Source organism: Panthera tigris, chromosome B1 (genome assembly GCF_018350195.1).
Source record: "Panthera tigris isolate Pti1 chromosome B1, P.tigris_Pti1_mat1.1, whole genome shotgun sequence".
Classification (NCBI taxonomy): domain Eukaryota; kingdom Metazoa; phylum Chordata; class Mammalia; order Carnivora; family Felidae; genus Panthera; species Panthera tigris.
In genome coordinates, this window is record NC_056663.1 from 76,600,627 (window position 1) to 76,623,413 (window position 22,787).

The 22,787-nt window shown below is 33.0% G+C and overlaps 1 protein-coding gene across 3 annotated transcripts in view; it reads left to right on the forward strand.

The window, feature by feature from the left end:
- LRBA (LPS responsive beige-like anchor protein) overlaps positions 1 to 22,787 on the forward strand; it is a 781,201-nt gene that overhangs the window by 559,277 nt on the left and 199,137 nt on the right. For all 3 annotated transcript variants that reach the window (XM_042983782.1, XM_042983784.1, XM_042983783.1), the window contains 2 exons: positions 16,223 to 16,340; positions 18,461 to 18,563. In XM_042983782.1, coding sequence (XP_042839716.1) covers positions 16,223 to 16,340; positions 18,461 to 18,563 — 221 coding nt within the window. The remainder of the gene's footprint in view (positions 1 to 16,222; positions 16,341 to 18,460; positions 18,564 to 22,787) is intronic.

Below are 22,787 nucleotides of genomic sequence, written 5' to 3' on the forward strand. Positions count from 1 at the left end.
GGGCCTTTAGTAGATAATTAAGATTTAATGAATTAATTAAGGCTTTTTTAAGGTTCATAAAGTTGGCACCCTCATCCAGTTGAACTTAGGCTTTATAAGAAAAGGAGAACCATCTCCCCCTCCTTTCCACCTCTCTGCCATGTGAGAATCGTATAAATAGCAACCATCTGAAAGCCAGGTAGAGAGCTCTCAGCAGGAACCAGATACACTGGCACCTTGACCTTGAACTCGCTAGCCTTCAACCTGTGAGGAATATATTTGTGTGGTTTAAGCTACCCAGTCTATGATATTTTGTTATGGCAGTCTGAAGAGACTAACATAAGAGGCCCAGGTCGATGCTGTGTACCTAGTGAGTTTACACCCCAGTTGAGCATCCTCACTGTTCAGAAACCCAAAATGTTTACAATGGTCAGTAAAGTTTGGCCTTTGCCCCAACCCAAAGCGCATCATTATCTTTATTATACTGGACAGTAAACAAACCAGCCCTGTTCTCTCAAAATGAGACACTGTCTCTGCCAAGGCTGTTTTCTGTACAGACAAATGTCTGGAACAAAGGGATAATTATTGCCTCATTCTCAAGACCTACACAAATATCAGCAACCCAAAGCAGATTTGGAATGATTCTATCTTATGACTTGGTCTGTCCATCTTTATCTGAAAGAACACCCTTTTTTATTCCATCATATTTAAGTATATTATGTCTTTTAGAGGCCTTAACAAACTTCTAGCTTTAAAATTACTGTACGTATTTAGAACTTTTTGAATTCTATTTCTCACAAGCTATCACTTTATTCATTCTCTCTACTTAATGTAGCCTATGAATTTTGCCTCAATTTGTAAGTTACCATCTTACCATTAGTGGTTTTTTATTCCTTTTGGTTTTCATCAGTCACATTTGTTTTCTTGTCTTCTGTAGCAGAATTTAATATTCTTAGATAATGTAACAAATTCATATTACATGTATGTTCAGAACTTTTTTGGTTGAGGTGTTAGGAAACATTTTTCCTTTAGGTGCTAATAATGCATCACAGGGCAATGATATTTCATGGGCTTATTTTTTTCTCAATTCTTAGAGAAGCATCTACTTTTTTGTTCTTACAGTAAGTTCCTTTTAGTTATTTTTTTAAATGTTTATTTAATTTGAGAGAGAGAGTGTGTGTGTGTGAGCAGGAGAGGGGCAGAGAGAGACAGAGAAAGAGAGAGAATCCCAAGAGCATAGAGCCCTCCATCTCAGAAAATGTGAAATCATGATCTGGGCCAAAGTCAAGAGTCATATCTTAACCAACTGAGCCACCCAGGTGCCCTGTGTAGTAAGTTACTTCTAAAGCAAACCAAATAATAAATTCTTGGGTCTTTAGTACTTAATGATAGATCATTTTAACCACTCTCTCTGGGAACAATAAATTTCACTAACCTTGATTGTTGCTCCACTGGATGACATTACCAGGAGCTGAGACACAATGTTTGCTCCTTTAGTAAGTCTAGAGATTGCTGTCTTATTTAGTTTTGAATAATTGTATAAGCAAGTAGTGAGAGATGAGGAATTAGTTTTCATCTGAAATGGTTAATCTCATCATTTATTCATTAAGTATACATTTGTTGAGTTCTCTAATGTACCAAGTATTCAGGGTTCACAAAAATAAGTAATGTGTATGTGTTTAGGTAGACATACATATAACTGTGTAATCAGGGAGACATTTACAAATAAATGGAGTTGGTACTAGACCTGTGATGGCACAAAGCAGAGAACAGTTGAATCTGCTTAGGAAGTCAGAGGTTTTATGAAAAATTGTCTTGGCCTTTAAGGATGAGAGGAGAGGTTCACCATGGAGGAAATAATATGCAGTGGCTTAGAGCACCATTTTTGAAGTCTGGTAGACTTGGATTACCCCACATACCAGTTATGTGATTTTTGGCTAAGTCATATAAACTCTCAATAACTGTTGCTTCATATATAAGATGGTGAAAATTATACTTATTTCATGGTGCCATTTTGATAATTAATTGGAATAATGCACTTAGCATAATCATGGTATAGAATGAGCTCTAATTAAATTGTATTTTATAATGCTGTTGCTTTTACTGCTTACTACTGTTCTACCACAACCACCACCACCACCTCCTCTACCAAGCTCATTAAAAGATTGTCTTCCACATTGGAAGACCCAACACATTGGAAGGCATGTAAGCCTGTAACAGCATAGCATGATTGACGTGTGTATATTGTGTGACATGGTTGGAACATGAGATATGTCTATAAAAGTATTCATACATGATGAGGACTTTTTCCAAAGGAGATTTCTGTATATAGAACCAAGAGCAGAAGGATGTAGGGAGATCCAAAGGAACGAGTTCTAAGGTTTAGAATGACTCGGGTTTTTTGTGGTTTACATATTTGTGGCTCCGTTTACCAACATAGTCTCCAGTAGACTAATGATAGCTCTTGAGGTGACAAAATGAATTCAGATATGTTGAATTTGAAAATTTAGAGGTAATTATGGTGGAGCTCTCTAGTAAGTGACTGGATATATGTGTCTAAAACTGACTTCACCAAGGTTACCTCTAATGTCTCTTTACTAGATTCTTGCACCCTTGTGTGGTTTGGTATTAGAAACAGTGGTTATGGATGAAATCACTCAGTATAAAATGAGAAGGCTGAGAATTCAGCCACCTGACTAAAATCCAAAGGAAGTCAAGTTGGGATGTAGGACAAAAGGAAACTGGTATAGACATTTTTGAGAAATGTAAGGGACAGGTGGGTGCATTCACAGAAAATTTGGGATAGTGGAAAACTGGGAAAACATCTCTTGGAGAAGACATTCAATCCATTTATTTTATAGAGTACCCATAAGAAGTCTCAAGAGAAGAAATCACATAAATATTTAAGTGGAGATTGTCCCTTGAATTTTTTTGTCTTAAAATGCTTTTGTCTGGTTTTAATAAATGGGTAATGCTGGACTCATAGAATGAGTTGGCAAGTATTCCCTCCTCTTTAATATTCTAGAAGAGTTTGTAGAATTGGCACTGTTTCTTTCTCAAATATTTGGTAGAATTTACCTGTGTAACTATCTGGGCCTGGAATTTACTTTATGGGAAGATTTAAACTGTGAGTTCTATTTCTTTAATGGATATAGTACTATTCATGTTATCTGTTTCTTCTTGAGGAGGCTTTGGTAGTTTGTGTCTTTCAAGAAATCTGTCCATTGATAAAAATCATCCAGCTTAGTAATATTAAGTTACATATAATATTCCCTTATTATTCTTTTAGTATCTGCATAATCTGTAGTGATGTTTCCTCTCTCCTAATCTGATAATTCTTCATATCATTTCTGATATTGGTACTTCGGGTCTTTTCTCTTTTGCCTGATTAGTCTGGTCAGAAGTTTATATTGATCTTTTCAAAGATTAGGTTTTTCATTTCATTGTTTTTTTCTCTATTGTTTGGTTTGCTCTTTTATTGATTTTCACTGTGATTTTTACATCTTTTGCTTACTTTGGGTTTAATTTGCTATTTTTCTAGTTTTTTAAGATGGAAGGTGAATACACTGATATGAGACCGTTTTTTTTTTTTTCTTACCTTTAATATATGTGCTAGGAGTTTCCCTCTAAGCACTGCTTTAGCTGCAGTCCACAAATAGTTACAGGTTGTGTTTTCATTTGTATTCAGTTCATAATGGTTTTTAATTTCTTTTTTCTTTTTTCTTAGACCAGTGGATTTTTCAGAATTATAATCTTCATTCCTCAAATCTTGGGAAATTTTCAGATATCTTATTGACTTCTAATTTAATTACACTGTGGTCAGAGAATATACTTTATATGATATGAATCTGCTAAGTTTATTGCAGCTTAGTTTTTTGGCCAAAAATATGCCCTGTTTTTGTAAATTTATATTCTATTGTTGGATGTAATGTTCTATAAATGTCATTTGGGTCATGGTCAATAATCTTATTCATATCTTTATCCTTATTGGTTTTTCATTTACTTATCAGTTATTGAGAAAGGAATGTTGAAATCTGTTTATAATTGTGGATTTATGTTTTTCTCATTTTAGTTCTTAGTTTTTGTTTCATATATTTTAAAGAGTTATTCAGTTTCTAAACAATTGGGATAGTTACAATCACTTGATGAAATGATCTGTTATCATTGTGAAGTGACTGTCTTTATCCCTAGTAATATTTTTGCTTTAAAATCTACATTATCTGATTTGATATTCTTTTTTTTTTCTTTTTGGAGAGAGAGAGACAGAGTAAGCAGAGGAGGGGCAGAGAGAGAGAGAGAGGGAGAGTGAGAGTCCCAAGGAGGCTCCACACTGTCAGTGCAAAGCCCCATTTGGGGCTCAAACTCACAAACTGTGAGATCATGACCTGGTTTAGATTATGATCTGAGCCGAAACCAAGAGCTGGATGCTTAACCTACTGAGCCACCCAGGTGCCCTTTGATATCCTTTTTCTGATAATTCTGTCATCTGGGTCATTTCTGGGTCATTTTTAATTAATTTCGCTCTTCATTATGGGTCATATTTTCCTGATTATTTTTGGTAGGCCTGGTAATTTTGAAATAAATACCAGCTGTGGTGCTTTTTACCTTGTTATATTAGATATTTTAATGCATTGTTTTGTGATACAGTTAAGTACTTAGAAATAGTTTGATCTATCTGGATCTTGCTTTTAAAGTTTGTTAGGTAGGACCAGAGCAGAGCACCATTTAGTTTATAGCTAATTTTTCCCCACTGGTAAGGTAAAACCTTCTGAGTACTTTACCCAGGACTCCATGAACTATGAGACTGTATGTATGTACGTATGTATGTATTTAGGCATTTGATCTCTGGGTGTTGTTCCTTGTAATTTAGGGGGATAATTCTTTTCCTGGCCTCAGGTTGTGGTTGTTGTTGTTGTTGTTGTTGTTGTTGTTGTTGTTTAAACACATGGGTTGTTAAGTACTCAGCTAAAGACTACAGATCACAGGAGCTCTGTTATTTTGCACCTCTCGCCATTTCTTAGCTCTCAAGGACCACTGTCTTTCATTCTTGATGTTTACTGTCTTGAAACAATTTTTTCCATACATCTGTTTTAAATATTGTTTGTGTAAGGGTAAATTCAGTCTGTTACTTTATCTTGATCAGAAGTTAAATACTCTGACCCTAGGATTTCATTTTTTAAAAATGCTGTGTTGTAGTTTTACATTTCATTTTTCTACCCCTTTTTCTTTCTGCTATGTTTTTGTTCATGTGTCCTAGAATCATATATATCATATAGTTTGTGAGGTTGGACTGGCGCTCTATCCACTAGTCATTGTCTTCTATATTCTTGGCACTGTGCTAGGTGTTGTGAGTAGAGTAGAGTAGAGTAGAGTAGGATAGGATAGGATAGGATAGGATAGGATAGGATAGGATAGGATAGGATAGGATAGGATAGGATAGAATGGAGTAGAATGGAATGGAATAGAAAAGAAAGACACCTAAGATCAGTGGCCTAGCCTCAAAGAACTCCGTCAAGTAGGAACTCCAGTCTGGAGAGGGTATGCACTGTTAAGTTACACAGTGGAATCAGGTTAACCCCAAATCTCATTTAAGTTGTATTCATAAAGTTCTGTGTAATATACTAAGTTCTTTAAGAAAATAGCTTTTTGGAAGACTATATCTGAAGCTGAATATGGGCATAATATTTAGTTTTTGCTCTATTATGGAGTAAATAGGAACATGTACTACTCATTTATAACTGACTCTAGCTAACAAATTGAGTGATTAATAGGAAAGCTAAATAAATATATATAAATATATATAGGAAAATAAATATATATTATATATATATATTATATATAATATATATAGGAAAATAAATATATATATATATATAATATATATATAATAAAGTGGAAAAGTATTTCCCTTTAATTAGGAGAAAAGTGTCCTGGGGATTTGAGGATGTTAGCATTAAGTTCTTTGTAACTTTTTCTTTTCCATTTTGCATTTATTTCTGCTTTTTGCTGTGAAGAATAAAAGCAAATTTCTTGAAGATAAAGATTTTCCCTTTAATTACTTTAAATAGCTTACTCACCAGAGAAACTTTATTTTAAAACTTTTTTTAACATTTATTTATTTTTGAGTTTATTTATTTTGAGTTTAATGTTTATTTATATTTGAGACCCTGAGTGGGGGAGAGGTAGAGAGAGAGGGAGACACAGCATCCAAAGCAGGCTCCAGGCTCCAAGCTGTCAACACAGATCCTGACACAGGGCTCGAACCCATGAACCACGAGATCATGACCTGAGCCAAAGTTGGGTGCTTAACCAACTGAGCCACCCAGGCACCCCGACCAGAGAAACTTCTAGTGGTTGAATCGTATTGTACCTGCTACAAAGAGATATGTAGTCCAGCTACAGGCTGATATTACTTCTGACTTGAAGATTTAATTGTTTAAAAAATGTTATTTATTTTTTGGGAGAGACAGAGTGTGAGTCAGGGAGGGGCAGAAAGAGAGGGAGACACAGAAACCAAAGCAGGCTCCAGGCTCCCAGCTGTCAGCACAGAGCCCTATGCAGGGCATTAACCCACAAGCTGTGATATCATGACCTGAACCAAAAATGGATGCTTAACTGACTGAGCCACCCAGGTGCCTCTAACTTGAAGATTTAATTCATGTATCTAGGGAGGGCTTTTGATACCAATTTGAGATTGAGACTGAGTTCATAAAGTAGGAATTGGCATTGAGAAGAAAAATAGTTTGTGACTTTTGATTGTTTTAAAAATATATATTGTAGGGGCGCCTGGGTGGCTCAGTCAGTTGAGTATTCGACTCTTGATTTCAGCTCAGGTCATGATCTCACAGGTTGGTGAGTTCAAGTCCCACCCTGGGCTCTGTGCTGACAGTGCAGAGCCTGCTTGAGACTCTCTCTCCCTTTCTCTCTCTGCTTTTCCCCTGCTCATGCACACGTACACTCTCAAAATAAACTTTAAAAAAATATAAATATATAATAAATATATATAATATATAATAAATATATAATATATAAATATATAATATTACATATATATATATATATATATATATATATATATATATATATATATATATATTATAGAGGTGCCTGGGTGGCTCAGTCAGTTGAGCTCCCAACTCTTTGGATTTCAGCTCAGGTCATCATATCAGGGTCGCGGGATTGAGCCCCGGGTCCAATGTGGAGCCTGCTTAAGATTCTCTCTCCCTCTCTCTCTCTCTCTCTCTCTCTCTCTCCCCCCGTCTCCCTCCCTCCCTCTCTCCCTCTCTCTCTCTCCCCGTCTCCCTCCCTCCCTCCCTCCCTCTCCCTCTCTCCCTCTCTCCCTTCCTGTCTCCCTTCCTCTCTCCCTCTCTCTCCCTCCCCACCCTCCCTCTCTCTCGTTCTCTCTCCCTTTCTCTCTCCCTGTCCCTCTGCTCCTCTCCCCTGCTTCCGCGCGTGCTTTCTCTCACTCTCTCTCTCTCTCTCTCTCTCTCTCTCAAAAAAAATAAATGTGTATTATAGAACATTCCAATATATCTAAAATTAGACAGGTTTTTATTAGTGCTGATTTAAATTTAGCTTTTTGTTGAGACACAGAAAGCTCCTGACTTTAAAGGGTCAGTGTGTGGAATAATAGGAAATGTTACTTTATAGCCTGAATTTAATGACTATAGCATCTTATTCTCTTAAGTTTTCGAGACATGACTAATACATAAAGTATACACAAAAAGTGGGACACCTGGGTGGCTCAGTCGGTTGGATGTCCGACTTCGGCTCAGGTCATGATCTCACGGTTTGTGAGTTGGAGCCCCACATCATGCTCTGCGCTGACAGCTTAGAGCCTGGAGCCTGCTTTGAATTCTGTGTCTCCCTCTCTCTCTGCTCCTCCCCCACTCGTGCTCTGTCTCTCTCTCTCTCTTCTTCAAAAATAAATAAAAACATTAAAAAAAAGTATGCACAAATATTATATGTAAAGTATACATAAAGTATAATTTTATATCACTATTTCTCCCATATCATTGATGTAAGGAAAAGTTTTTTTCAGCAAAAACAACTTGCACATTGTTAGCATAAAAAAATGCAAAAGTGATTTTGAGGATAGAAAATTGGCCAGAACAACATTAAGAATCATTTTAGGGACAAAATAGCTAAATTTGGGAAATGTTTTTCTTGGCTTTTCTCTAAGAGTATAGATTAATGCATAAATTTATGCATATTTATGTTTAATTTACTGATAAAATGACAACGTATTGGTGGTAATGATTGTCCTCTCACGACATTATGTTAGTTAGCAAAACTCTACTAGATAAAGGTAATAAACCTTGCTAAGATTCTGGACTGTATATCTTTTAGTAACCTTTTTACTACTACAAATATTGAAAATTTTTTAATAGTATTTCTCTATCTCATACTACAATCAGATAGAACATTTCTATAGCTTCTTCATGATAAAATTGACATTATGGCTTTTTAAAAATTATGTTTGTATTTAAAATGTATATCTAACCCAAATATCTCTATTTTAATTCAGATAGTTATCTAAGTTTATTCTACTCTTTTTCTGAAAATGTAATGCCTAGCTCTTTACCTCATGTGCTGTTAGAAAAATAAAATAAGATACATTCATGTTCCTTAATATGCCTTTTTTGGTATATTTTGGATTCTTCTTTCAAAAATAATCAGATGCAGATATATTTATGTTTTAAAAATTAAATATTAGTTGGATGATATATAAATACCTTCTTTGTTCTGTTTCTACATGATCACATTTGGCTTTTGACTCATTAAGATATATATTAAATGTTCAATAAGAGATGGCTTTTATGATATGTCATTTAGAATGCAAATTATTTTTAAGCTGAAGAATATTGAAAATAAAACAGAACCAACTAAGGAGTCTGAATTATTTACAAGCTGGGGGCTTAAAGGTGCATCACTCCAGCACAAATATTAAATTATGAAATAGGAATTTCAGTTTGCCATAAATCTGTCTGCCATAGCAGCTTAAAATAAAATAGTTTTGCCCATCTAAAGCAACATCAATTTGCTAGTCAGTGCTTCATGTATCAAAGAGCATGCTGTGAAAATATCAATATCATTGGTTAATATAAATGAAATTAATTTTTAAAGCTGGGCTAAAGGTTGACATCTGAAAAATTGCATTACTTTGCAGAAGAGAAATTTCTGTCTTCTAGTGAAATTTCAGGTCATGAGGGCAAGTAATTTTCACAATCTTCAATGGGAGCCAGTGAAATATGAACTTCATTGTCACCTAGCCCCAAAGCGATAAGATAAAATGAGCTGATACATCATTTGCTGTGGTTTTATCATCTCCCTCAGTAATTGGAAGAGAAAACATAAGAGTGTATGTGTTTGTGTGCTCCCCTCTTGCCCCTCCCAGCTGCCCCATCATCCACACCCAGGCTAAAACCATTTTAGCCCAATCAATACAGAGGTCACGTAGCATTTTATTTATATATTTTTAATTTTTCATACTGACTAAACTGCCAAGTAGAACATTAGAGTAATGAATATGTTTAATTGAATTTGTCACCCATGAAAATGCTAAGGAGAATACTGTACTACATCATAGTACCTAGTAAGCAAAAGGAAGAAATTTACTATGTAGAAGGAAAAAAATAACTCATAATTAATTTAAAAGGTAATTTTCTTTCATATTCATAACTTTTGTATTATTGTTATCATTATTCTTTTCAAAGTTTGGACACATTCTGTGTGTTCATGGGTATATATTTAATAACAAAAGTAGTATTGTAAAGTTACAACCAGAGTCAACTGTATGTCATTTTTAAATTCAAGAAAGACCTCTGAGTTTTACTTTAAGAATATATCTTTGAAAACATAAAAGTTATATGGTTGGTGATGAAGTAAATCCATAAGCCAAATAGAATTCAATATTATTAGAATAATAAATTCTAAATTTGTGAATAAATTCTTGAGTGCTATGCTTTGATACCAAGTTTCAGAGAAAATTATATGCAGCAAAATCCAAAAATTGTGTAAATAATAGAATGGTACAACTTTAAAATACTTGATTAAAATTACTTCCATGAGTTTGTTAAAATGACGATTATTATAAATAAAACATATTTGTACATATATCTAGTAATGAGCTGCTATTAGAATTTTTTCAATATGTGCTTTCATTTTAAATGTATTTCAGATATCTACTGTTTTCCCATATTAAGATATAATCTTTGTGACTAATTTATAATCCTGTTTCAAGAAAATGGGATATGAATAGTTTCTAGGCTTTCCTTCCATTGGTGTTATAGCTTAATTGATGGCATGGTTAGTTTGTATTTTGTATATTAAGTTTCAAACATTTTTCTTGATGTTAAGTATATCTATATAGTTTGGAAATGGTTTTGTTATGAAATTTTAAGTATTCTTGGTGACATATATATTATCCAGTTTTACTCTTTAATCACATTATTCAGAAATCAATATGGAATTGTCTCAATGAGTAAAACCTTTCCAAAAATTGACAGATATTTGGGACTAGTTTACGCAAAGCTAGTCTTAAACATTAGAAAGAATAGTATTTTAAAGTTGTTTACTGGTTCTATATATGCAGACACCCGTGTAAATATTTATTTTTGAGGTAAAACATTTTATCACTTTTTAATATTTTCCCGTTTAAAATTGTTTTAAAACATTTTAAATTGATTGAGGATAGTTTGTATAGTTTTTGAAAACCAAACCTTTTATTTTACTTTAGTGAAGCAACTACAACTTTATATTTAGAGTTTATTTAAAAATTTCTAAAGCTTGATAGTCCATAAAAGTATTGTGCATTTGGGCAATAAATATGTTTCTGTTTTGTTCTCTCTTGAGGATGAGCAATTAGAGGAAAGTTTTATATGGATAAATTCATAAGCTTTTCAAAATGAATGATTAAAGAGAAAGTGAAAAAATTATTTGCTTTCAAGCTAATAAATGCAACAGGGTGAAGAAATTTTCATATGTGTTCACAGTATACTATTTGAAAGATAGAAGAAAGCATTGTGTGTATTATTTGGGGAAAATAATATATCCCTTTTCAGAAGGCACAGTTTTCAGATAACAATTTTAAAGAATATGAGTTTGATAATTTTAATGTAAAGAAATGTTATATACACACACACGTGTGTGTGTGTATATATTTAAAATTAAATACCGATTTCTCTTTCCTCTCTAACTCTCTTACCTCAACATTTAATCATCTTTGTTGAACAAATTATTTAAAAAAAAGAAATGTGAATTTACTTCTACTATTAATACTAACCATATTAAAACAAGGTGGTAAACATTCAAAGAGTGCTGTGGGCTTAAGCTTTCAAGCTATTTTAGATTGGGGGTCATAACTGCAGCGCAATGGTAATGATACGGTTTCCATAGCAACTGATTCATTGGAGGGCTAGACCTCTGTCTAGGGTGCTGTCAGTGTATGTAGAGTTTCAGTGAACAGAAAGTCCCAAAGAAGGGTCTGCTTCTACCTAATCCAGTTTTAATTGAACTCTAGAGACTTTGAAGTGAAGCCTCGGACCAGGAATATACTATTCCAATAAGAAATAAACCTCTTGCTTAGCTAGGCCTCAGCTGCATTTCAGTACTGACACCTTTTCCTAATGAATACTTTAAAGAAATGTTATTGTATCAATTTCAGCTACTAATTCTGTTAGTTAAAAGATTTTTTGTTTCTATTTTAAACCCGCCATCTTGACTGTAAGTATAGAATTTCATTTGTTAACTCTCTTGGAGTCAGGCTAGTTTTCATGTGTGATTTCAATGTTTGATATTTTTGGCAATTTTAAATAATTTTGTCTGTGTCTCCTCCTGTTTCTCTTTCTCTGAGTTTTAACACAATAGACCTGCTTATATTTAATTTTGAAAGCACATTACTGGCTTGCATTCAATATGGGTTTGAAAACATAGAAAACAATGCTGGATATTATGTATGGATATATATGTACTAACAGTATAAAAACTGACATAGGAATGATAAACCTTAAAACAAGGGCAGTGATTGACTCTTACAAAGGAGGAAAATGGTATCAGGAAGGTTATTTATGGGAATTTCAGTACTATCTAAAAAGCTTTATTAATTAAAAATTTTTTTTTAATGTTTATTTTTGAGAGAGAGGGAGACAGAGGCAGAGTGTGAGTGGGGGAGGGGCAGAGAGAGAGGGAGACACAGAATCTGAAGCAGGCTGCAGGCTCTGAGCTGTCAACACAGAGCCCGACAGGGGCTCGAACTCGTGGGCCACGAGATCATGACCTGAGCCAAAGTCAGATGCCTAACCGACTGAGTTACCCAGCGCGCCTTAATTTTTAAATACATGCAGTAATGTGGCATAAAGTTAGGATTTGAGTATTGGGTACATGGGACTTATGTCATTTTCTGCAGTTGTGAATTTGATTTGGTCGTAAAGCATTTTAAAGAAGCATACCACTTCAAGTAGGTTATTAAATGACTATATTGCTTAAAGGAATGGGATATAAATTGAATTTTTTATTAATTGAAAAATTTTCAGTACATTACAATCTTATAATAGTATTTTAGTATATTTATTTCTGTTAATAATTGAAGTATCCTAGAATATAATTAAATGTTTAGTTGCATGACCATGATCTTACAATGACTGACGTCACCATTATGAGCAGCAGGTCTTCTTATATAGCTTTAGAGATATAAAAGGTAGAATTTTCATATCAATGTGTTCTTTTCATAGCATATCATAGACCTTAGAAGAGCCCTTGTTATTTGTTTTCTTTCCTTTTTCACCTATAACCCAAGTACAGGAAGACAAATGTAGTTCATTAAAATTCTGATGGATTGAGTTCTAGTTTAACAAACTTTTAAGCCCCTTTTTAGAAATGTGACAATGTAGTATATATATGTAAGCTCTGTACTTTTGGATTAGAGAATCTGGGAGTAGGCCAGACTCTGCCACTAGCTTTGAGGGACTTTGTATTAACTATATAATTTTTCTGACTCTCATTTTCCTTAGTAATATTGGATAGATTGGGGTATAAAGTGATAAAGAACATATATTGAATTGTCTACTATTTGATAGGTCCAAGATGGCAAATTCAAATGCCAATGGAAACTAGACAGATAATAGTAAATGAGTGAATGAGTGGAGACTGTGCCAAAATGGTGAGTGTGTATCATTTGTTACCATGTGGCAGATAGACCTAGGTTTGACAGATGCCCCAGTTTTTCCCGAGAAAGTAATCTGAATAATAATGTAAATCTCCATTTTTAAGGCATTTTAAATTACTTGAAATTTTGTTATAATATTAAAATGAAGTGTATTTGGGCCATATATGGAGGTTAGGTTGCCATTGATTGACTCATGTAATCATTCAGAAACATCTACTTTGTGCCAGACATTGTTCTAGAAAATGGAAATAGACTATACTTAAGTCTTTGTTCTGGTAGAACTTAGATTCCAGTGCTAAATAGAGGCAATAGAGAAGCAAGCAGATACTATAATTGCATGTAATGATAAATGTTGTGAAGGCAATATGGTGAGTTTGGGGGGGCAAGAGGTGGTTATGGAGGCAGTGAGGTTTAGATCCAGTGGCTTCTCTAAGGAGGTAACATTGAAGCAAGAATCTAATGTAAGAATAAGCCAGTCATGTGAAGATTTGAGAGAAGAACATTCACATCAGAGGAGACAATAAATAAAAGGCCTCAAAGAAGAATGAATTGGGCTCATCAGTAAGTCCCAGATGTAAGACTTTATAAACAATTGTAAAGAGCTTCCATGTTTATTATCCATGTAGTGCAAAGCCACTGGATGGTTATTAAATGCATGTGATCTAATTTGTATTTTAAACTTTTTTAAAAAATCTTTTTTCTTTGGCTCCTCTGGTCATAGTAGACTCTAGAAGTATAGATCAGGAGAGAAACCAAGTAGGAGAACACTATAGACTCTGAAAGTTTAAACCTGCTGGTTATGGTGAGGGAAAGAGGTACATGCAACCTCTGCTTTCAGAAAATCTTGAGAGTAATACCTACAGCTTTGTTCTCTCTTTTCCTGTTTATTTCTTTTGCTCTTACTTACACAGGTATTGGCTATGTGAAAGTAGATTTCCATATCACCAGTTTTAAAACTGAAAGTTTGATTTGTTGTTTGGTTCTTAGAATTTTTGTTTTGTTTTTCAAAAAACATTGAGACTTGGAATTGTTCTTTCATTTTTAAATCCTTTGGTGCCAGAAATATAATTTTTAGAAAAATCAAAGTACATGCTTTTTGCCCATTATTGCATTTTTCATTGAGGAATATAGATCTGTTTGCAGTTAAGATCTAGAAAATGGAAATAAAAATAGAAAAGAAAGTTTTCATAGGATAAATTCTTATTATTAATTATTTTTCCTTTCCTTGTTTATCCTGTCTTTGTCCCTCCAAAGCAGTGTCATAATCACATGTCATTCTATTTGTATTGTTTAGTGGTGGTTACTTTTGAGAGATATAGCTTAATTGTTTACTTTGCTTTCATGGATTTTCATCACATTTTGATAGTAAATATGTCTCATTTTCTTTATTAAATTAATATTAGGTGAAGTACTGGTGTGGAGAAATTCCACATCTGGTTTTCCTTTAACACCTTCATAATTAAGCTTTTGAAATGAACTTTTTAAAAGAAAAAACTTGAATAACAAAGCAACAAAGTGGCTTAGGACTAAAGACAGGATTACTCTGAGTTGGCAAAGCATTCTAAGCTATTGCGTCTGTCACATGGGATGACAAGAATTGTAACAAGTTACTCTGACAACCACCTACTCCATAGAGAGATTATGTTGAGTTCATTTGCAGGTTTGTGTTTAGCCTAGCTGACAAAATGATACTTAACCTCTTATACAGTCAGTCTTTGTGCTTTGTGAATGAGTGACTGTTGCCTTTAATAGTGACCTTAAAAGTGTGATTTTTTTTTTAAAGCTATGAAATGAAATATATATATATTTTTTCATTTTATTGAAAAATAATTGACATACATCACTGTATAAGCTTAAGGCATACAGCATGATGTTTTGGTTTATATATATTGTGAAGTGATTGCCACAATATATTCATGCATCTTCTCATATAGATACAATTTAAAAAAATTTTTTACACATTTTTAAAACGTTTATTTGTTTATTTTAAGCGAGAGAGTTGGGGAGGGGCAAAGAGAGAGAGGGAGAAAGAGAATCTCAAGCACGCTCCACGCTCAGCATAGAGCCCGACATGGGGCTCAATCACATGAACCAGAAGATCATGACCTAAGCTGAAATCAAGAATCAAACGCCCAACTGATGCAGCCAGCCAGGCTCCCCTCATATAAATTTTTAAAAAATAGAACGAAAAGGGGGGAAAATTTCTCCTTGAAATAAGAACTCTTAGGATTTACTGTACATATATATTTTAAAGTATGTTAAAGGTACTTCTGCAGTAGAATCTAAAAAAAAAAAGAAAACAGAAAAATTAATAAATAAAAGGCACAATCAGACCTATAAACACAAAGAACAAACTGATGGTTACCAGAGGTCGAGGGTGGTGGGGGGTTGAGCAAAATTGGTAAAGGGGATAGGGAGATACAGGCTTGCAGTAAAAGGCACAGCATAAGGAATATAGTCAATGATACTGTAATAGCAATATAACGGGGTAGATGGTAGCTGCCCTTGTGGTAAACATATAGCATAATGTATAAACTTGTTAAATCACTATGCTGTACACCTGAAACCAGTGCAACATTGTGTTTCAACTCTACCTAAAAGAAAAACCCTCATATACATAAAAAATATTTCTGGTTACTCTAAAATCATTATTATATGAAACTGAATTGTATATGTGATCTGTAAGCATATAAGGTATTCTTTTGAGGTCTTCCTTCTTTTTAAGGTTTTATGTAAAACTTTACTTTCCATAAAATGATTCAAAACTCAGTCACTAAATAATGCAATGTGTATTTCCTGAAAAACAATAAATAGGATTACATCACTGCTTTTAAAAGCTCAAAATATGTTTGTAAGTAGATGTTTTATAATTTTCCTCTACTTTTTCATTAAGCTTCCTTTCCATACATTGCAATATGTTTTCTTAGTTTCCCTCCAGATTGTTTCAGTATCTGTTTTTTCAATATTTAGAAATTATTTTTCTCAATAGGGTCTTTTCTATTTTATTCAAGAGGAAAAACAACAAGAAAAAAATTCAACTGCTGTTACTTACTTGGGCTTATTTTTTTTTCTCACTAGATCCTGGCATATACAGAAGGGTTGCATGGAAAATGGCTGTTCACAGAGATACGATCAATCTTTTCTCGTCGTTATCTTTTGCAAAATACAGCTCTGGAGATCTTTATGGCAAACAGAGGTAATATGTTTCAGAAGTAAATTGTTATAAAGCTAACCTCCACCTCTTTCGGATTTCATTTTTGAACATACCATATAGTTCCCAGTTAGGTAGTGATTTGTAGTCTAATCTCTGTCATACTGACCTCGTTTTTTGAACCACATGCATCTTCATGGGTTTTTCCCCCTTGACCATTCTTAGAATTATTTGTAGTAATTTTAGTTTTTTGGCCATATCATAGATTAGTGCAAAATTTTCTAAATATGGTGAATAACTAACCATTTAATCAGTTGAAGAGTTTTGGTATTCTCAATATTGCTCTGATGCTTAAACTCCTCCTGGAAGGTGGATGCATTTAGAAAGGGGAGAGGGTAATCAAATGATTCATATATTTATTCAATCTTTTGTCTAATCTATTGCCATTTATAAAGGGACCATCAGAAAATGGTACTCAAGTGTCCTGGTTGCTTTGTATTACATCATTCTTGAAAGAACTAAAATTCAATTTGTGGGTTTAAAATGGAACTTGGTAAAATTCATTAAGACAAGAAGGCGAGACAAGGTGAACTTGAAGTAAAAGCATTGTTGGGTATGAGTGGAGGCATACAAGGGAAAATAATATAAAGCCTAGTGACTTCCTGTGCTTACTCCTTATACATAAGTAGATTAAAGTTTTATTTTCTCTTTCTATAATCTACAAGTTGTCGTTTAAAAAACTCTACATATAATAATGTATATTCCATGCACACATTATTTTCCCTGTATGGAATCATGTGTCTTTAGAATACAAATTTCTTTAGGTAAAGATGTTTTTCCCTTTCCTATTTGATCTCCTCTTCTATACATACGTCTTCTAACTAATGTGAACATTATTTTTTCAGGCAAATGACCAAGTGAATGTTTCATGCTTTAGTTCAGCCTGCATTCTTGCTGTCCCAAAGAGATTTTGTTTCAGTATTACAATATTTATTACTTGCTCATCCTCATTCATTTTTCTCCTTTAAAATTTCTTATGCATCCTTGCTATTGTATGTGTGTTTTTCTTTTGCCTTTCCCCCATGGCCTTGGGCTATCTGCCATAACTTAATGTTAGTTTTGTTGTTGTTGTTTTCCCTATATTCAATGTAATAATGGGTATGTAAGGATGGCATATTAAAAAGATATGTTGGATATGTATATGTCAGTTCCAAATATGTTTTAGATACTTAGTGAATGACCATGTATTTTCTTTACCTGAAACTTCTTGGTAATGTCAGTATTCAAAGCTATACCAAATTGACAAATTTTTTTTGGAGTGAATTTTTTTAAGCTAGGTAGAGAATAAGGATCATTTTCTAGATGAGTACTTACTTCAAGCTTATATATGGTCATGATATTGCAATTAATGTAGTTAAAATTTTAAGACTATCCAATTTGATATCTTCGAACTTTTCTCTCATGATTTTGACTTTCTTATTTTCATATTTCTTAAGGATGGAAATTTATACATGACTATAATTAACATATACTTAATATTTTTATGTATATTTATATGTTTCTTGATATTCTCAAAATGTGTAATTATTGAAATAAAAATGATTAGGAGACATTTAAATTTGACTATTATCTATACAGAAGTGTTTTCCTTTAGGTCATTCTATTTTATGTGAAAATATAAATTAAAAACATAAACATTGTAAAGAGAATAATTTTTAAACTGTTAATTATTGGAAATAAATAAAAGTGACAATTTAGCACCTATATGTGTAGACTTTGGTGTTAGATTGTTAATTATAAAACTTAAAACCTTAAATATTTATTTATAGAAACTCAAAGATACATATATTTAACTTGTTAAAATTCACTTTTGTAAATTCAAAGTTGTAGTTAGATAATCTCAGCTTCATTTCACATTAGTGCAACAACAATTTTTAGAACTTCTGACAGCATTTAGAGAAAATTGTTTATGGTTCAGGAGTTTATAAGTAAAATGACTATCACCTCTGGAAAACTAATGCTAAAACTTGATATGCACTATAATAAAAGTAATATGGCAAGAATTGTATACCTTAACTAAGAGTAAATATTTATTAGACCAAGAAGTTAGTTTTCCAAGAAGGAAGCTATATCGTGTTCTAATTTTTAAAAATTACTTTTCATAGTTGCTGTAATGTTCAATTTCCCAGACCCGGCAACAGTAAAGAAAGTAGTTAACTATCTTCCTCGTGTTGGTATTGGAACCAGTTTTGGGTTGCCTCAAACCAGGTACTGTTTTATGAGAAAATTTTGGAAAGTAATCTGTATTAATATTTTTTCTTACTTGTTTTTAAATGCATAACCTTCTGTTGTATGTTTCATAGTAATGATGATTATTAATGCTTTGAGTCAGCTGAACCTCTGTCTGAAAAAACTAGAAAAAGAGGATCAAATGTAAACCAAAGTAGGTTGAAACAAAACATAAACATAAAAGCAGAACACTCATCAAATATGAACAGAAACAGTGGAGAAAAATCAATACAATGAAAAGTTGTTTCTCTGAAAGGATTAATAAATGTAATATATATATATAAATATATATGATATATAATATATATTAATATATATATGATATATATATATATCATATATATATGACTTATGAAGAAGAAGAAGACACAAAGTGCCAACATCAAGAATGGAAGAGGGGATATCACAACAGATCCTATAGATATTAAAAAGAAAATACTGACATATTATGAACAAATCTGTGCTACTTAGACAAGTTAGATGAAATGGACAGATTCCTTAAGAAATAGGTAACGTTAATACCTCTACAGAGGAAAGTGAATTTATAGTTAAAGGTCTTCTGAGCTAGAGAATATTCCTAGCTCAAATGGCTTCGTTGACAAATTCTATAAAACATTTGATGAGAAAATATCATTTCTAAACAAACTATTACAGAAAATAGAAAAGAAGGATAAAATTTTAAAGGTATTCTATGAGACCAGGGTTACATGAATTCCAAACCCACATGAAAGCATTACCAGAAAAGGAAACTACTGATCATCTTGATTGGAAAAGAAGAAATAAAACTGTCTTATCAAATCTGCTTTTCATAGGCTGCTTGAATGTTTGCATGACATGGGTGCTGACTTTCCCAGAGTAAGTGATCCAAAAGAGAATGAGTCAGAAGCCCCAATGTCTTTTTATGACCTACCCTTGATAGGTAGAGTAGGTCATTAATTCTGCTACATTGTATTTATCATAAATGAGTCATTAAATACAGCCCAGGCTCCAGAGAAGGGGAAAGCTCCACTTCTTCAAGTGGAAGATATCAAAGAATTTATGGACATATTTAAAACTAGCACAGGGTATAACTCTTATGCAAAGAGGGCACCAAAATTGGCCTTTCTAGATTATAAGCAATAGTTGCTTTTTAATGCCAGTGAAGATTTTGATTGGATAGTTTTATAACTTAGTGAGGAATTTCAGGTTCAGGATGAACCTTACAACCTTAGAATGGCATAGTAAATTTCTTTATGTAAATAGCTTTATTCATCAACTAATATGTGTTATCATACTTGGGAAATCTTAATGATTTTCCACAGTTAATGGAAGCTAGAAGTAGGTTAATTGATTAAATTAGCAATTTAAATAGATCTTAAAAACTTAGAGTGTGCCTGTCATCTAGCAGTGCACAAGATAGATACCATCTTACCCATGCATGTTTTAACAAATATGCAAACAAAATAAATAATTGTGTAAGTGACAGGAGGGATATAATTAGGGTGTTATAATAATGATTAGTGGAATAGAGATGGGATGGTTTGGATTAGGTGGTCAGAAATATCTTCCTGTGTGACTTTTAAGTTTTGATTTGAAAGAACAGAATCAGCTTACCTTTGAAAGAGGGAATAGCATATGCAAAGGCCCTGTAATAAGGTGAAGTTCCTTAAAAAACAAATATGCAAACAAAAGAATGTTGTAAGGAGTGTTGGGAAGCAGATATCATTGGATGTTAGTGATCTTGAGAAGAGAGGGTCAGTTCAGGAACAGGAATTTATTTTGGAAATCCAGGTGATATTTGGTGCTAATAGTGCAGTTGAAGAGAGACATTCTTGTTTAGAAATTTTGAGGACATACAGTTTGTATGACTTAGAGATTAGTTAGGTAACGAGGATAAGAGAGGGGGTGTCCAGTATGTTTTGCCAAGTTTCAGTTTAACCTGCTGAGTGGAATTTATTGATATTGGGAACAGTGGAGAAGAAATAGTTGTATATATATTTCCCTAAGGGTGGTGTTGGAGTTGTGGAGAGGAGGTGGGTGGACAGATTATGAGAAGTTTAGTTTTAGATCTATTGAGATTTAAACTCCTGAGAGATGTCCCTACTGAAATATTGAATGGGAAGTTCGAGCTCAAGAGAAAAGTATAGTATTTGGGAAACACTTAATGTTGAAAGACTGAATGCTTTCCCCTAAGATCAGGAAGGCTAGAATGTCTCTCATTTTCACCATTTCTATCAATATTATATTGGAGATTTCAGCCTGTACAGCAAGAAATGCAGAGAATGAGGGAGCAATTAAAGACATCCAGATTGGAAAGGGGGGAAAAATGTCTTTATTCCTAGATGACAAAAGAAATGTAAGATTTGTACAATTAAAACTATCAAATATGGCTGATAGAAATTAAAGACATATCAAATTAATGGAGGCATTCCATATTTATGGATCAGAATATATTCAGCATGATTAAGATGTCAGTTTTCTCAGATCTATAAATCCAGTGCAATCCCTATCAAAATCTAGCATACTTATTTGGAGATATCGAGAAGCTGAAATGGAATGGATTAGAATTACCAAAATATTGAAACAGAAGAACAAAGTTAGAGGCCTCCCACTACCGGATTTCAAAACAAAAACTAACTATAAAGCCACAATGATCAATATGGTCTGGTGTTTATAAAAAGATAGGCATATAAATCAATGAAATAAAATTGAGACTACAGAAATAAACCCTGCATTTATGATCAGTTATTTTTCAACAAAGGTGCTAATACAATTCAGTGAGGAAAGGATAATCTTTAAATAGTGCTGAGACAATGGATAGTTACATGCAAGAAAATGAACTTCAACACTTACCACACAGCATTCATAAAAAAAATAGCTCAAAGTATGTCATAGAACTATATTTAAGAGCTAAAACTAATTTTTTTTAGTATCAAAGAATTTATGATATAGGAGAAAAGCTTCATGACCCTGGAGTAGGCTAAGAGTTATCAGATTTGACACCAAAAGCATAATCCATAAAAGATAAAATCAAGAAATTGGATTTAATAAAAATTTAAAACTGTTGTGCTTTAAAGGATACCACTAAGTATATGAAAAGAGAAGCTATAGACTGAGAAAATATTTGTACATAATGTATCTTATAAAGATCTTATATATTCAGAATGTATACAGAACTCTCACAACTCAATAAGTAACCTTAATGAATACAGGAAGAAAAGATTTAAATAGTCATTTCACCAATGAAGGTACACAAATGGCTAATAAGCCATGACAAGTTGCTCAACAATGTACATTAAAACTATAATAAGATACCATTTTACACTCACTGGAATGGTTACAGTAAAAAATATATACAATAGCAAGTATTGGCAGAGATGTGGAAAATTGGAACTCCATATATTTCTTGTTGAAATGGAAAACAATTTGGCAAATTTCTTTAAATTTATTTATGTATTTAGTTTTTAATTTGGCAAATTCTTAAGAAGTTAAACTAAACCCAACTTACAACTCAGCATTTACACCCTTGGGATTCTACAACCCCCCCTCCTCCAAAAATGAAAACATATGTTCATATAAAGACATATTTGTGAATATTCATAGTAATACAAAGTAGAATAATAATAAGAATCTAAAACTGGAAAAAATTTAAATATCCATCAGTTGGTGAATGGATTTTTAAAATGTGGTATATTCCATACTCATAGGCTGGAATACTATTCAGCAATCAAAAGAAATGAATTACTAATCACATGCTGCCACATTGATAAATCTCAAAAACATTATGGTTAGTGAAGAAGCCTGATGCAGACTTCATGATGTAGGATTCCATTTATCTGAAATGTCCAGAAAAGGCAAGTTTATAGAGACAGAAAGCATATTGATAGTTGCATAAAGCTAAGGATAGGAACAGGGATTAACTAAACAGTCACAAGGCAAGTTTTTGTGGTGGTGTGTGTGGTTCTGAAGTACATTGTGGTGATAATCTCACAACTCTAGAAGTTTATTAATAAATCATTGAATAGTATACTTACATGGGTAAATTTTATGGTATGTAAATTATACCTTTGAAAATAACACTGAAAAAAATATAGTTACCTTGTCCTTGGTTCTAGACTCTAAATGTAATAATTAATCCTGCCACCTGTTTTCCACTGTTACTTAGTATTAGTTGCATATTTTGTTACTTACATTGCATTCAGAAAACATAGAAAACTTGGTCTT